We start from the raw sequence: 16,625 nt of genomic DNA on the forward strand, positions 1-16,625 counted from the left end.
GAAAAATGAAAGCCTGAAGAAATTCTGTGCAATAAATCAACCAGACACCTCGCACTGCCATGGCTACCTCAGCAATTCGGTAAGCATTTTACATACTTTATCCTTTTTAAATGTGAGACAACCACCTTGTTCTTATCAATAAGTAAACTGAGGCCCAAGGTTGCATAGCTAGGAAATGGTGGAGCCCTACTCCAACTCAGGTCTGTCTTATTACAAAGCCCGTGCTTTTCCCACGAGATTAGGAGGAAGCTCCTGATGTCATACAGGTGATAGCACACCTCTGACTCTCAGGGATTATTCATCTGTTCCTGATACCCCACCCACTCCCCCAATCACAGAGTTCTAGCCCATCCTGTGGAGCTCCATAGCAGTAGCTGAAATGTTTGTATAGGGAGTGCTGAAACGGGCCTTACAAGAAGTGTTAAAGAGACTTCTGTAAGTGTTGGGGTGGGAGGGGCATAAGTAGAAGACAATTATGGGAAAAAAAATTTCATGACTAAAAGCAAACATAAAGGTAGTAATCACTTCTAAAACTAGGATGAAGTTTAAAACACAAAAGTAGTATAATCAATTATATCTAAAAAATTAGTTAAAGGGACTCACAAAATAAAAAGATGTAAAATAGGACAACACATACATAAAACATGGAGGGGGGAGTAAAAATGAACTTCTTTTAGAAAGTGTTCAAACTTAAATGACCATCAACTTAATATACACTGCTATATACTTTAGAATGTTATATAGAGGGACTGCTGAACTTGACAGGCTCTCAGATTATCTCATACTAAAAATTCACAAATATGAAAATGGAGATTGATCATATTGCTCAGTTCCTATAGGCAATTATTAGCTACCAAGTTCAGACATCCCAGCCTAGCCATACCTCCTACAGATATTCCTTTTTCATTCCCCTTCTCATTTCACTCTAATACAGGCCCCTCCCTTCCTCTACCTAGGAGTATAATAGCATCCTTCCAGAGGTCCCTCATCTCAAATTCATCCTATGCAACACTGTCCAATTAATTTTCAAAAGCACTACTCTGTATTACCTCCTTAATCAAATATCACCGGTTCTCCCATTGCCTGCCAAATGAAGTACAAATTCCGTATTCTAGCATGCAGGTTTTCATCAGCTAAATCCAGTCCTAACCTACTTTTCTAATCTTATCTCCCACTACTTTCCCATACACATTTACGTTCCAACTAACTAGCCTGAAAAGTGCCCCAACTGCTCCCTTACCTATACCTCTCCCTGGAATGGACGTCCTCCTTGCCTGACAATCCTCCCATCGCATCACTGCCCTTATTTTAAGATCCAGCTCAAATGCTACCTTGTCCATGTTCTAGGCACCATTAGGGTTAGAAGAAAGCTAAAATCAGAGTTGCCTTGGTGGCTCAGTCAGTTAAGCATCTGACTTTTGGTTTTGGCTCAGGTTATGATCTCAAGGTTGTGAGATCAAGCCCCACATTGGGCTCAGCACTGGGCATGGAGCCTGCTTGAGATCGTCTCTCTCCCTCTGCCTCTGCAACCGCCCCACCCCCACCTGGTGTGTGTGTGTGTGTGTGTGTGTGTGTGTGTGTGTGTACTCTCTAACAAAAATTAAAACAAAGCTATGAATCACATTACTTGCCCTCAATTAGCTTATACTCTACGTAGAAAGACAAGCAATAAATGTGTTCATAAGAGCCCCCTTGATTCTTTACTCCACTCCCCAAAATGTTACGCCAGTTTTCCCATCCCTGGTAATACTTCTGTTCTTCCAGGTCAAAAACCAGGCAGGCAGTCCTGCTTGATTCCTGTTTCTTTAGCCCCCCACCCTTCACTCATAAAGTTCATGAGCAAATCCTTTTAAATATTACCCAGCCCAACATCTTACCACCCTGGTCCAGGTCACCATTATCTCTCATTGGCATTACCGTAATTACCTCCTAGTTTGTATCTTGGCTTCCATTCTTGCCTTTCTACATGCTTTTCTCCAAATACAAGAACAGATAAGACAGTTACTTCCTTCCCAGAGTTTACTATATAATTCCAATCTGCGGAGCCTAGCTATTAATTAACAGGAACATACATTAATTAACATTAGAGTACTCCATTCTGTAGAGTCCTGGGCCAAGCCAATCTCCCAGTGTCTCTGAGAGATGCTTACAACAGAAGCCTCCAAAACTAGGAGGGCAGAGTTCAGAGTTAATCACAGTGGAGAGGTTACTAGTGAAGAAGACTAGGAAAGAAGTAACAATGGGAAAAGGAACATGGGCTTCAGGGTCGGACAAACCAAGTGTGAACTCTAAATCTGACATTAGTTCCATGACTTCAACAGTAGTCAAACATGGAATAAATGTTATCATGGTGATACCAGTACTAATTATGGAGCACTTTCAGCTCCTTTAGAGTCAATCAACATTGGCTAGAGTCACAAGGTAAAAGATTTTACAAAAACCACAGTCCAGAAAGGACTACCAGTTACAAATGGTCTTTTTCTTTTCTTTTCCTTTTTATTTTTTTTAAAGATTTTATTTATTTATTCGACAGAGATAGAGACAGCCAGCGAGAGAGGGAACACAAGCAGGGGGAGTGGGAGAGGAAGAAGCAGGCTCATAGCGGAGGAGCCTGATGTGGGGCTCGATCCATAACGCCGGGATCACGCCCTGAGCCGAAGGCAGATGCCTAACCGCTGTGCCACCCAGGCGCCCCTCTTTTCCTTTTTAAAGATTTTATTTGAGAGACGAAGAGAAAGGGAGAGCACACAAGCAGGGGGCAGGGGCAGAGAGAGAGAAAGAAGCGGACTCCCCGCTGAGCAGGGAGCCCAATGCAGGGCTCCATCTCAGGAGACTGGAATCATGCCCTGAGCTGAAGGCAGATGCTTAACCGAGTCACCCAGGCGCCCCCAAATTTGTCTTTTTCATCTGTACCCACACCCATACCCACAAGGATCACTCTGGAGAAGTAAATTTACTAAACTACCGAGGTATTACATGTAGTCTTTGCTGAATCTCTTTCCTAAACTGGGACTGCATTGATCCCACCTGGTGCTGGGTGAGGGCCTTGTCACACGTCTGGTAAGTCAATCTATAGCAGAGACTGACCTGTTGAGTCTTTGGATGCTGGAAACGACTAAGGAATTGTATAGATATGACAGTGTCCTGGGACACTGCTCGGGCCACTGTGTGAAACTCTAGTTCATCAAATTCTTTCTTCTCGTCTAACCAAAAACTAATATCATGCACATAGCACGGGGGATACAGGGAATAGCTTTTAAAGGGTTCTATTTTCCCAGGAACAAAATTCTTCAGGAAACGGTGATCAAAGGTCCACAACATCCTCCAGTCAGAGATACCCCAGACAAGCATGGCTAGTAGGTCCAAGTTCATAGACACAAACATAAAACACTGGTCCTTGTGTATAATGCTTGTAGCAGATGTAGTGACAGACCCAATAATCAGATCCTTGGCACAATCTGAGCCAAAATTATGAGACTTCACCTTAATGATATAATCTTTCTCATTTGACTGAAAGATAAATTCCACAGAACGGCTCAGTTTAGAGCCCTCCAGCAATGTCTGGGTCAGAAGGCTATCGAGAGTGCCCTTCAGATGATCCAGTAGTGACTGAAGATAATCATCCCTCAGATTTTTATTAAACCCAAGGATAAATAAAGTCTCATGAAATGCCGGCATTGTGAAAGGCAAGATGGGGCACTTCTGAAAGACAGGTCCACTGAGGACGTGCAGGGAACCGGGGAGGAAGTCTGGTGCTTGGATGACAGTCTGAACATGAGCTAGGAGAGAAGGTCTAAGGCAGACCTTGGTTTGGCCATAGATTCCTTCATGAGCTTCTTCCCTGCTGTCTCTTCCAGGATCCTTGAGGCTAAATTCTGAAAATAACACTAGAAAGTCCTCCATGTCTTGCGTTATCCCATCAGTCAGGGACTCAGAATTTGAGTTATCTTCACAGAGACTAATCCAAAAGGCAGCTGACAAACTGTCACAGTTCCAGGAAGTGAGAACACTGGTGCTTCTCTCTGGCAGCAAAGTGAAGGAACACTTCAGTCTCTTCAGAGGGAAAGCTTTGCCCAATTCAGCAATGAGTTTCTCATTAATGGTTTTGATAGGATGACGTGAAGGTGCTTCTAGGAAACCTCTGTTTAAACACACATAAAAATAACTTTTAAACTTCAAATGATGATAATGGATCTAGAATTAAAAGCACAAAAAGCTGTATAGAAAAGAATTATCCTTAACGTGATACTGAAAGCAAATTTAAAAAAAAAATCTACCAGAAACAGATATCATGTGTTTCAGAACTCTGACAGCCACCATCCATATGATATACCAGAAAATATGACAAATCTTAATTTTAAAAAGGCTTGTGTAAGGCCAGGCTGACAAGTATTCATAGCACCAACATCATTAACAATTTATATAGCATCCATTCAATACACGGTTGCCATCAAGCCAATCAGGATACAGCTAGAGAAAGAAGGAATTTCTGGTAAAACAGTAGGTTACCTGTTCAACTTTCCTACAAGTGCATCTGGTTCAGGAAAGGAAAACCACCGGTCACCCAGTTTAATCCTGAAGATTCTGGGTTGTGAACCTTCAAAGGGTAAGCTCCGGGTGAAGATATGGTTCAAAGCATCTTCTACATGAAAGGACTTATCTTGACTCCTGGCAAAATAGTCACCAAGTATGGAGTCTGTCATTTTTTTAATTAATTAATTTATTGTCATTATTTTTAAAAGCAAGAATTTCTAGAGACCGAAGCAGGAAACTGGTAGGGGAAAGTTTGCCTAAGAGATATTTTTCATTATTAGTACGAGAGATGAAAAAGGCTTAGATGTCTGTTATTACTTACCTATATCCAGTGCACTTGTATCCTGGCACAGCCTCAGAGCTAAAGGGATGCACATCACTTAAAATGAATCCCCCCAGAGCTGCCATGGCAACCACTTGCCAACTGTTGTGCCATTCTCTCATGGGCTTATCAGCAGGAGTCCCACCTTGTCCTCTGCACAATGCCACGTGGACTTCTCCTCCCTCTGCAAGAACATCTTTACAGCTAATAGGGAGAGGAGGACACCAGCAATTTATCAGAAACAAGTTGAGGTTGCCATAAGAAGAAAGCTGTATATACCTGGTTTGGCTATGAAATAATTAAAATCCAATTGTATCTATTTACAAAGGTCTATAGACTTCAAACATGCAAAGGAAGTAGTGAAGTAAGAATGTAAATTCAATGTTCAACTCATAACTGATACTAGTGGCTGACCAGGGTATTATCTGGCTTTGTATCTGCATTGTTCATCTAATGTCATACAAAGGTCAGTGTCTGCGAAGTTCCTATACGTGATTCACTGACTGGGCTGTTCTTCCCAGTTTAGAAAGGTGTTCTTTTCACTCCCTTCCTACTAAAATTCTGTATTTCAAATACTAACTTAAAATCTTGGCTGTGTGAAAAGTTTCTAGACAACTATGACCCCCTCAGAGACCTCCAGGAGTACCACATGTTTTGGTATAATAGTGTAAAGCACTGTTTTAAGTTCACATTAATTTGAGGTAGTTACCATCAATATCCTTAGTTTATGGGTGAAGCAGCAAAAGCAAATAAGGATCAAGTAAGCTTACCCCAAATCACACAACTATTAAGTGGTGGGTGGGGATTTTGAATTCATGCTTTTAGCCATTAGATTATACTGGCTACCATTATTTTGCATTATCCAAAATTGGTGGTCCTCCCTTTACACTCCGAAGAGCACACTATTTGTATTTTTTTTTTTTAATTTAAGGTTACATGTCTGCCTTTCCAACTAGATTGTGGGTTCCTTTGGAGCTTTATAGTCTCTCTAGACCCATCACGGTTAACTTACACACGTATGCCTTATTTCCCAAACTAAAATGTGTGAGTGCGGTAACTATGTAATGTACATCTTAAACATTTTACTTGTGAGTGGTCTCATTTCCTCACCTCTGGAAAAACTTGGCAAGCAGTTCCCTGTTCTTAGCCACTCCAGCTTTTCGTCCACAGTGCGGAAAATTAAAATAAATCCGATCAAACTCCCTGTGGTGCGGTTCAAAGGCATCTGCCAGCTGGGTGCAGTCCACACCAAAACGTACTTCAGTGCCTGGCACGAAATATAGACAGGGGGGTGTCCCGAGGCCTGAATCCCTCCCTAACCTGGACTAGGCAAGACAACCCAGGTCCAAGCCCATAGCCGGCTTTCAGGGAACCGGACGCTCAAAAGCAATCCACACGCGCCCTACCGCCGCACGTCCCCTCCCTTTCTACTTCGGGCCGCGCCAGCAGCGGGGCGGGGCTTCGGGGAGGGGTTGGCCTCGCTACCTCGCTCGCGCAGGCGCTGCAGATTCTCCCGGGCCACAGGATCCCGGGCCAACTCGGCCGGGCGCTGGAGGCAGGTGGCCGTTACACGGGTGCTCGCATTCAGAGTCTCGCTCAGAGCAGCGGCGAAGGAGAAATTCCCCTCCCCAACCAACAGGAGGCGCCGAGGGGCCATGGCCTCAACTTGCACCCCGCTCGGGTCCTCCGAGGCGCCAGTTTCTTACGTCACTTCCTCCGGGGCGGGGGGCGGTCTTGGCGGTCCTCCCCTTCATCCGTCGCTGATTGATGATGCGCCGACAGCGTCCAGTTGTCTTGAGAAACTGGTGCAACGACTTCAGGGGGGAAAATAGCCATGAGTGCAAAAGCGAGACACCGACCGCCCCGTCCCCTCATTCCCTCACACCTTCAGGAATGCCAAAATAAATACTTTTTAGCCCGACGGCTGCCCTGAGCAACTTCGTCACACCTGCATGAGGTCACAAGCAGTCACTAGCGCGCAGGGACAGACCCCGGGAGAGGCGAGTTCTGAATGAAAGGAAAGGGGCGGGGCTGAGGTCGAGAGATTGGGCTGTGTCCTGCTTGTTATTGTCACAGAGGGTAGCCTTCCTCTGGTCCGAAATGACTGCTGTCCATTATCTCTGCTGCTCAGGATTTCTCCAGGTGCCTCTATCTCCTACTTTTTATTTATTCAAGAAATATTGAGTGCCTGTTATGTGCCTGTCAGGGCGGCTAGATACATGGATGAATAAGATGTGGCCTGTGATTTCGCTGAGCTTATAGTCTGATGGAGACTGCACAGCAAAAGAGGCAATTCCGGTACAGTGGGATGCAGTGCTATGAGGAGTCATTCGGGGTGCTATAGGGGCACACAGAAGGATTTAGAACCTTACCAAGTTCTGGGATGAAGTGGAAAGATTCCCTAAATGACGTGAATCTGAATTCTGAGTGGCTCAGTCTGTTAAGTGTCTGCCTTGGGCTCAGGTCATGATCCCAGGGTCCTGGGATGAGCCCCATATCGAGCTCCCTGCTCAGCGGGGAGACTGCTTCTCCCTCTGCCTGCCGCTCGCCTTGCTTGTTCTCTCTCTCTCTCTCAAATAAATAAAATCTTTAAAAAAAAGAAAATAAATAAATAAAGAGAAGAAAAGAAAAAGAAAGCTAAGGGAGAAGGGGGGAGTATACCTGACCTGGGTAAAGAGAAGTGAAGAGGCAGGACGAACAGTATTTGCAAAAGCATGGTGGAGAAACAGTAGTTGAGTTTGGCTGAAATGTAGTTGGAGGGAGAGTGGTAACAGAGGAGATGGAAGAGTTAAGCAGGGGCCAGGTCATATAGAACATCGTAAGCCATTTTAACAGCCTGAGTCTTATTCTGAAAACAGTGGCCAACTTTTAAATAGAAAGATGATACAATTAGATTTTCATTTTCACACCGTTCTTCTTTACTATGGAGAAAGGATTGAAGAAGACCAAAGCTGATGGCAAGGAGATCAGACAGGCGACTACAGCAATAATGGCGACAAAAGCTGGTAGTGATCTAAACTGAAACTCGGCATTGGGGTTAGAGGGTAGTGGTCTGATTCAAAAATCAGTAAGACCTAGAGACTGGATGGACATAAGGGGTTGAAAGAGAAATCAGAGTCAAAGATGAGCTTCAGGTTTTGGGCTTGAGCAGCTGAGGGTATGGTGATGTCTGTCCTTACAGCCCCAAGGACAGTGTCACCTTGGTCTACAGTGCGAGTACAAGGCTTGTCGGACATTGCAGGACCAATTACTCTTTAGTCATCATGCTATTTGTTGACATCAGTGCACCCCATCTCTCTTCACAAAGGCACAGGGTATGAGGGCAGTTACCTTTAAAGCTACAGTATTGGCTTTGTCCCTACCTGTGGAAAGGTGGCTCGGTGGGTGGTGACTCCCAAATCATGCCCTCCTGGCCATGGTGATCTGGGTGACCTACATTCTTTCTTCGCTCGGAGAATAGAAAGGCCAGGTTTGGTGATACCTCTTCCTTTAAAGAAAATGGAACAGCTGACTACGATTTTCTGTCACTTTCCTACAAATTCTTCAAATAACACAAGCCACTCAGCATCAAAATACTCTTCTTCAATGAAGGTATTGTCTTGCCCCCAAGCCAAGGGACCACAGTCATCTTTTGGTCCAAAATTAAAACGGCTAGGGTTTTGATTCCTTACAAAAAATTGAAATTCAGACATTGGTCAGCTGATATGTACAAAGCACTGTTGATTGGGAGAGCAGGCAGAAGGAGAGGATATGATAATAAGACACAGGGCCTGTCCTCAAGGGATGTACACAGTTCAGCATAGGACATTCAACATATACTTGAAGAACTCTAACATATGGTAAAAAGCTAAAGATATGAAGATACCATTCTGTGTGAGACAAAGGAGAGAGAAGTTAACTTGGAAGACATCATGGAAGAAGTGGCATTTGAGCTGAGTCCAGAAGGAAGGAAACTATTATTGAACCTTTATTGTGTTACCTAGTTATCCAACTTTTACTTTTCTCTATTGTCTTTGACAATAGCAATATCCTTAGTCCTTAAATTCTTACATCTCAAAATTTCCTGAACATTTAGCTAGTTTTCCATATAGTATTGGGAATACTGAAGGTTTTCCTGTTTTGGGGGGGGTGGCATTTAATGTACATGGCCTTCTGCTACTTTTGATTGAAAGGGTCAAAGGATTCATGGAGCAGGAAAGAAAGAAACAGAACCACAATTAAATTGGGAGGAAAGCCTAGATCCTTAGTACGGTGTGTTTATGTTATACTTGGCCAAGGGTGAGAAAGGGATGAATGCCTTTTTTTGTTCCCTAGTTTATGCAACTAGCTTTTCTGTTCTCACATTTTCCCAGAGACAGCGCCTTGCCTATTTCCTTGCAAACCCACACTATGGCAGCCTCATTAATGCAGATGGCCATGCTGAAGTGTGGACAGATTGGAATGATATGTCCAAGTTTTCCCAGTATGGATGGAGATGTACCACTAATGAGAATGCCTATTCAAACCGTACCCTGATGGGAAACTGGAACCAGGAAAGATATGACCTAAGGAATATCGTGCAGCCCAAACCCTTGCCTTCCCAGGTAACCTAACTTTCTCTCTGTCTCCTTCCATTAGCAAAAGAAATGCCAGTGGCCATTTTAGAGGTAGGAATCTGGTAATTTCCGTGCTGAGATCTCTCAGGCTTCTCTGTTCAGTGAGGTGGTTGGGGGTGGACAGCAGTCTTTAGCTGGAACGCCTGTCCTACGTTATTATCTAATAGAATAGTAGAGTAGTAAAAGTATGGGTAGTACTCTTTTTCTCTTGCTTCTCTCTAAACTTTCTTCATCTACATAAATACATGTCTCTGACTCAGGCTGCCTACCTAGACTTGTCATTTATCTGCATTTTGCCCTTCAGTGTCTCCTAAACAAATAAGTAAACAAAGGATATGAAAGTTAGTAGAATGTAGACTAACGTCATATAGACCTCTAGTTAAATCGAAATACGACAGAATCATGTCATTGTGTCCTTTATTTCCCAACAGTAGTTGTAAACTCCTCTATTTTTAACTGACTGCTTCTTTTTTCCAGTTTGGACACTACTTTGAAACAACATATGATATGAGCTATAACAACAAAATGCCACTTTCAACTCATAGTAGGTGGACTATTCTTTTCAATTGTTATATTCTCAGGACCTAACTCGGTGCCTGGAACATAGAAGGAGCTCAAATAAAAGTATATTGAATGAGTGAAAAAGTGAATGAATGAGTAAAGGATTTTTTTTTTTTAGATTTTATTTATTTATTTGACAGAGAGAGAGAGAGCCCACATGCACAAGCAGGGGAAGCAGCAGGCAGAGGGAGAGGGAGAAGCAGGCTCCCCGCTGGGCAGGGAGCCCAACCTGGGGCTCCAACCCAGGACCCTGGGATCATGACCTGAGCCAAAGGCAGACGCTTAACCGACCGAGCCACCCAGGCGCCTCTGATTTTTCTCTTTTCTCAATTTTGACAGGAGTCACTAGACTCAGAAATTTTCCCTCAGCTCTGAGAGTAAGACCAGTTACTAAGGTTCCTTGTTGTTGACTGGTTCCACTTGTCTTTCCTTCTCTTCTTTCTCCCCTCAGGATTTGAGAGAGAGCCTCACTGGTTTCCAGGACATCAACCTGAGCTGGACCCTCCTCGACATAAATGCACAGAAAAGTCAACTTACGTGACTAGCTACTCAGAGCCTCAAATCGGGCATCACTCCGCAAGTATGTGGAATAGTAGTAACTGCCAATTCCAGGGTCCAGGATTCTAAGAAAGAATAAGAAGCTTCATTTTTTCTGGAGTAAATCGTAGGAGGAAGCACATTCTAAGCACAGCTAAGAATTTAGCTGACTATAACACAGTTTCACTGAATAAAGAAAGCACAGAACATATTCCCTAGCCCCTTTTTCGTTTGTTTTAATCAAGATTTAAATGTCAACTTTAAGTTAATTATATCTGCTCTTAGTTCTACATTATGAGGTTGTTGTAGGAGGGGATTAAAAAGCATTATTCCATTATTCCAAATCTTCAACTACTTTGCTCTTCCCCACCTTCCATCCATAGCAGAACTACAAAATCCAGCATGACTTAGGTTATGTTTGGCTAGGTGCTTCCTGGATATGAGCCTGGCGATCACAGTCGGATATTGTAACTCTATTGTGACCTTAATGAACATGCCCTCTTAAGGACTAAAAAGAGAGAAAAACAAGTTTTTATAATTATTATAGTGGATTTAAAACATACAAAATTAGACAGAGTAGTGTAATGAACTCCCATGTACCATTACCCACCTTCGACAATTTATGATCGATCTCAACTATCCTTATATACTTTCTCTATTTTTTTTAATTAATTTTGGAGGAGATCTCAGAAATTATATACTTTCGTCTATAAAGATTTCAGTATATATCTTAAAAAGACAAGGACTGCTGATTTTTTATTCCCCCACAAAGATCATCAAGGAAACCTGTTCATCAAACAAAGCTGAGTCACTAAACTGGTAGCAAGGAAGCACATCAACTTGATACAATCTTGGTGAGAATTCAGAAGGGGGTGTTAGGGCCGCCTCGGTGGCTCAGTTGGTTAAGTGTCTGCCTTCAGCTAAGTTCATGATCCTGGGTCCTGGGATCGAGCTTTAGGTCATGATCTCAGGGTCTTGGAATCAAGCCTCAGGTCATGATCCCGGGGTCCTGGGATGGAGCCCCCTATCGGGCTCCCTGCTCAGCAGGGAGTCTGCTTCTCCTTCTGCCCCTCCCCTACTTGTGCTCTATCTCTCTCAAATGGATAAATAAAATCTTTTTTTAAAAAAAGAGGGGGATGTTAGGATATTTTTAGAGATTTGGGGTAAGGGCCCTGTTGGTCTAAGATAGGTCTTTCAAAGTGGGGAATTGGTAGGGATTGAGACAGGATTGGGAATAGTTTGGGGTTAGTGAACACAGGGAGGCAACAGTCTAAATTTTAACATGTTTAAACTTATCAATATTTTACTTTTTAATTTTCTCTCCTGTTTATTATGACAATATAATAGATGAGAGATGTCACCCATGTATTTCCTCCCAAACTTTCACTATTTTATGTTACAGACACAGATATGGAATTTATGTTGTATATGATGTTAGGTAGTAACTGAGTCTTTTTTTTTTCTATATGACTATCCAGTTTTCCTAGCATTAATTATTGAAAAGACGGTACTTTCTCCACTGCTCTTGAACACCATTTTTACTGTAAATCAACTGTCTGTGTATACTTAGGCCTGTTTCCAGGCTCTCTAAAACATTCCATTGGCCTAACTGTCATTACATATGCTATCTTAGCCACAATGCCTTAATTACCTCGCTATTGTAATTACGATAATTTTGTAAATCTTAATATCTAATAGATGAGATACTTCCACATTGTTTTTCTTCAAGAGTGTCTTAAACTATTTTTAACCTGTTGCAGTTCTATATAAATATTAGGATCACTTTGCCAAATTTCACGAGAAGATACCATTAGATTGTTGGTGGAAACCACATTACATTGTTAGTTCACCTTTTTTTTTTTTTTTAAGATTTTATTTATTTATTTGACAGAGAGACAGCCAGCGAGAGAGGGAACACAAGCAGGGGGAGTGAGAGAGGAAGAAGCAGGCTCCCAGCGGAACAGGGAGCCCGATGTGGGGCTCAATCCCAGAAACCTGGGATCACGCCCTGAGCCGAAGGCAGACGCTTAACGACTGAGACACCCAGGTGCCCCGTTAGAGCACCTTTAGAATTTGAGTGATTGGACACCTGAGTGACTCAGTCAGTTAAGCATCAAACTCTTGATATCAGCTCAGGTCATGATCTCAGGGTCATGAGATTGAGCCCTGCACTGGGCTCTGTGCTCAGCAGGGAGTCTGCTCTAGATTCTCTCTCCCTCTGCCCCTCCCACTCATGTGCGCTCACATTCTCTCTCTCTCTCTCTCTCTCTAATATAAATAAATAAATCTTCTTTAAAAAAGAATTTGAGGGGCTCCTGGGTGGCACAGCAGTTAAGCGTCTGCCTTCGCCTCAGGGCGTGATCCCAGCGTATGGGATCGAGCCCCACATCAGGCTCCTCCGCTATGAGCCTGCTTCTTCCTCTCCCACTCCCCCTGCTTGTGTTCCCTCTCTTGCTGGCTGTCTCTATCTCTGTCAAATAAATAAATAAAATCTTTAAAAAAATTAAAAAAAAATAAAAAAAATAAAAAAGAATTTGAGTTATTGTCTCTTACTAATTCTAGTAATTCGTTAATATGTGCTCTTGAAATATGAATAATATTTTATAGGCACTTATTTTAAGTTTATATGTTATATATCCTGTTTCCCGTGTATCTGGGATTTTTTTTTTAAATTGTAGTAAAATATATATAGCATAAACTTACCATTTTAATGATTTTTTAAAAGATTTATTTCTTTGTTTATTTTTAAGATTTTATCTATTTGAGAGAGGGGAGGGAAGGAGTAGACGGAGAGGAGGGACAAGCCGACTCCACACTGAGCATGGAGCCCAACGCATTGCTCAATCCCACAACCCTGAGATCATGACCTGAGCCAAAATCAGGAGTCAGTCGCCCAATGTGAGGCTTGAGCTTAAAACAGCCCGAGATCAAGAGTCACACGCTCTTACCGACTGAGCCAGCCAGGTTCCTCCGCTTTTAACTATTTTTAAATGTACAACATGGCAGTAAGTATATTCACAGACTTGTGCAACTATTAGCACTATTTCCAGAACTTTGTCATTGTCCCAAACTGAAGCTCTGTACCAATTAAACACTGACGTCTCATTCCCCACTTCACCTAGCCCCTAATAACCACTCTTCTACTTTGTGTCTCTATGAATTTGCCTACTCTAGGAACCTCATATAAGACAAATCATGTTGTATTTGTCCTTTGTGTTTGGTTTATTATGTTTAGCATGTTTTCAAGGTTCATCCATATTATAGGATATATTCCTTTTAAGACTGGATAATACTCCATTATGTATTTACTACATTTTGCTACTCCATTCATCTGTTAATGGATACTCTGGTTGTTTTCACCTTTTATCTATTGTGAGTAATGCTGTTATAAACATTGGCATTCAAGTATCTTTTGAGTCCCCACTTTCAATTCTTTTGGGGAAATACCCAGAAGTGGAATTTCTTGATCATATGGTCATTCTGTGTTTAACAGTTTGGAAATGACCAGCTGTTTTCCACTGCATTTTTTTTTTTTTTACATTCCTACCAGCAATGCACAAGGATTCTAACTTTCCCACATCCGTACCGACACTTATTTTGTTATTTGTTTTTATAATAAGCATCCTAGTGGGTATAGAATGGTATCCATTGTGGTTAATCGTACACTTCCCTAATGGCCAGGGATCTTGAACATCTTTTCATGTGCTTTTTAGCTATTTGTATTTCTTTGGAGAAACATTTATTCAAGTCCTTTGCCCATTTTTGAATTGAGTTATTTGTGTTATTTGTTCTTTACATATTCTGGGTATTAATTCCTAGTCAGATACAGAATTTGCAAATATTTTCTCCCATTCTGTGGATTGTACTTTCACACTTTTAACAGTGCCCTTCGTGCATGAAAGTTTTCCATTTTGATGAAGTCCAGTTTATCTTTTTTTCTATTGTTGCCTAAACTTTTGGTGTCATATCCAAGAAATCCTTGCCGAAGACAATATTATGAATTTTTTCCCATATGTTCTCTTCTAAGATTCTGTAGTGTTTGCTCTTATAATTAAGTCTTTGGTCCTTTTTGGATTAACTTTTTATACGGTGTAAGTTAAGGGTCCCGTTTCATTCTTTTGCATGTGGATATCCAGTTTTCTCAGCATCATTTGTTGAAAAGACTGTACTTTCTCCCATTGAACGGACTTGGTATCTTTGTCAAAAACCATTTAACCATGTACATGATGGTTTATTTCTGGCCTCTGTATTCTATTCCATTGTCTATTTGTCTGTTTTTATGCCAATACCCCATTGTTTTTTTATTACTCTGGTTTGTAATAAGTTTTGATATTAGGAAATATGAGTCTCCCAACTTTTTCTTTTTAAAGATTATTTTGGCTATTTAGGGTCCCTTGAGATTCTTATGAATTTTAGGGTGAATTTTTCTATTTCTGGAAAAAAAGCATTGAAATTTTTATAGGGATTGAACTGAATCTGTAGATTGCTTTAGGTAGTATTGATATCTTGACAATATTAAGTCTTCTAGTCTGTGAACATGCGATGTCTTTCCATTTATTTGTGTCTTATTTCTTTCAGTTGTGTTTTATTGTTTTCAGTGTATAAGTCTTTTGCCTCCTTAGTTAAGTTTATTCCATAGTATTTTTTGATGCTATTATAAATAGATTTGTTTTCTTAATTTCCTTTTGGGATTATTCTTTATTAGCACATAGAAAGATAGCTGACTTTTGTGTGTTGGTTTTGAATCCTGCAACTCTTGTGTATTTCTTTACTAGCTCTAGAGAGTTTTTTGTGAAATCTTTAGGGTTCACTACGTGTAAGATCATGTCATCTGTAAACGGAGATAATTTCATTTCTTCCTTTCCAATTCAGATGCTTTCCTTTTTCTTGCCTAATCACTCTGGCTAGAACTGCCAATAGTATATTGAATAGAAGTGGTGAAAGTCAACATTCTTATCTTGATCCTGATCTTTAAGGAAAAGCTTTCGATCGTCACCCCTGAGTATGATGTCAGCTGTGAGTTTTTCATATATGGTCTATATTTTGTTGAGGTAATTTCCTGCTATTTCTAGTTGAGTGTTTTTACCATGCACCATTTGAGATTATCATTTTTTCTGGTTCATTCTATTACTATGGTATATTACTGTGATTTTTTTATGTTGGATCAACTTTGTATTCCAGGACTAAATCTCACTTGGTTGTAATGTATCCTCTTAATATGCTGCTGAATTCGTTTTGCTAGTATGCTGTTGATTTTTGCATCAATGTTCATAAGGGGTATTGGTCTGTAGTTTTCCTTTCTTGTAATATCTTTGTCCGGCTTTGGTATCAGGGCAATACTGGCCTCATAGAATGAATTAAGAAATGTTCCCTCCTGGGGCACCTGGCTGGCCCAGTCAGAAGATCATGTGACTCTTGATCTTGGGGCTGTGAGTTCAACCCCACGCTAGGTCACTGACTCTTGATTTTGGCTTAGGTTGTGATCTCTGGGTTGTGAGATCGAGACCCACATTGGGCTCTGCGCTCAGTGTGGAGTCTCCTTGAGATTCTCTCTCCCTCCCCCTCTGCCTCTCTAGCTCATGCTCTCTCTCTGTCTCAAATAAATGAATAAATCTTTTTAAAAATTTAGTAAGACTTGTTTGTGACCTAATGTATGGTTTTTCTTGCAGAATGTTTCATGTGCACTGAGAAAAATGTCTAGCCTTTGTTGCTAGGTGGAGTGTTCTGCCACCACTTTGTAATTTGTCTCTAACTCCTCACTGTCAAACTAAGCTGCAGAGGACATCCTCATATATGGGTCTTTACAGAGACTGAATTGCTGGGTAATGAGGTAATGGTATATTTAAATTGGCTGTTGTTCTCCAGAATGGTTGTGCTGCCCACACATCCACCAGCAGTGCCTGAGGTTCCATATCTCTGCCAATACTTAGCATTAACCAACCTTCTATTTTTCGCCAAGCTGATAGGTGTGTAAAGTAGTGGTTCTCAACCAGGAGCAATTTGTCCTTCAGGAGACAGTTGGCAATGTCCAGAGACATTTTTGATTGTTACAACTGGTATGTCTACTGCACCCAGTG

At 41.6% G+C, this 16,625-nt stretch overlaps 2 protein-coding genes across 7 annotated transcripts in view; one reads left to right on the forward strand and one right to left on the reverse strand.

Annotated features, from left to right (window-relative positions):
• Positions 1-16,625, forward strand: part of CFAP68 (cilia and flagella associated protein 68) — a 21,390-nt gene continuing 4,765 nt past the window's right edge. Inside the window, exons 1-5 of one of the 5 annotated variants that reach the window (XM_057316969.1) lie at positions 1-79; positions 9,208-9,438; positions 9,928-9,994; positions 10,463-10,591; positions 13,299-14,837. In XM_057316969.1, coding sequence (XP_057172952.1) covers positions 9,301-9,438; positions 9,928-9,994; positions 10,463-10,591; positions 13,299-13,414 — 450 coding nt within the window. In that variant the 5' untranslated portion in view covers positions 1-79; positions 9,208-9,300 and the 3' untranslated portion in view covers positions 13,415-14,837. Of the gene's footprint in view, positions 80-6,628; positions 6,998-9,207; positions 9,439-9,927; positions 9,995-10,462; positions 10,760-13,298; positions 16,173-16,625 lie in introns of those variants that run through there. The other 4 variants (XM_057316967.1, XM_057316968.1, XM_026505781.4 and 1 more) reach the window with 4 other exon arrangements.
• Positions 2,461-6,555, reverse strand: FDXACB1 (ferredoxin-fold anticodon binding domain containing 1). Of its 2 annotated transcripts, XM_026505770.4 has the most exons (5): positions 6,341-6,555; positions 5,966-6,122; positions 4,856-5,059; positions 4,510-4,668; positions 2,461-4,141 (listed from the first exon to the last, which is right to left on the reverse strand). In XM_026505770.4, the coding sequence occupies exons 1-5, from the start codon at positions 6,510-6,512 to the stop codon at positions 2,962-2,964; spliced, it is 1,872 nt and encodes a 623-aa protein (XP_026361555.1). In that variant the 5' UTR covers positions 6,513-6,555; the 3' UTR covers positions 2,461-2,961. The 2 variants fall into 2 exon arrangements, with proteins under 2 accessions (XP_026361555.1, XP_026361556.1); XM_026505771.4 differs by lacking the exon at positions 4,510-4,668 and having other exon boundaries at positions 6,341-6,540.

This window comes from Ursus arctos, unplaced genomic scaffold, assembly GCF_023065955.2.
Source record: "Ursus arctos isolate Adak ecotype North America unplaced genomic scaffold, UrsArc2.0 scaffold_22, whole genome shotgun sequence".
Classification (NCBI taxonomy): domain Eukaryota; kingdom Metazoa; phylum Chordata; class Mammalia; order Carnivora; family Ursidae; genus Ursus; species Ursus arctos.

Bases quoted from the DNA above. Each gene is read 5' to 3' on its own strand.
- FDXACB1 (XM_026505770.4), bottom strand. From the start codon at position 6,512: ATGGCCCCTCGGCGCCTCCTGTTGGTTGGGGAGGGGAATTTCTCCTTC. The intron at 5,060-5,965 runs GTGAGGAAATGA...TCTCCCTATTAG, and splicing joins CTTGCCAAGTTTTTCCAGAG to CTGTAAAGATGTTCTTGCAG. The intron at 4,669-4,855 runs GTAAGTAATAAC...CTATTTTGCCAG, and splicing joins TACAAGTGCACTGGATATAG to GAGTCAAGATAAGTCCTTTC.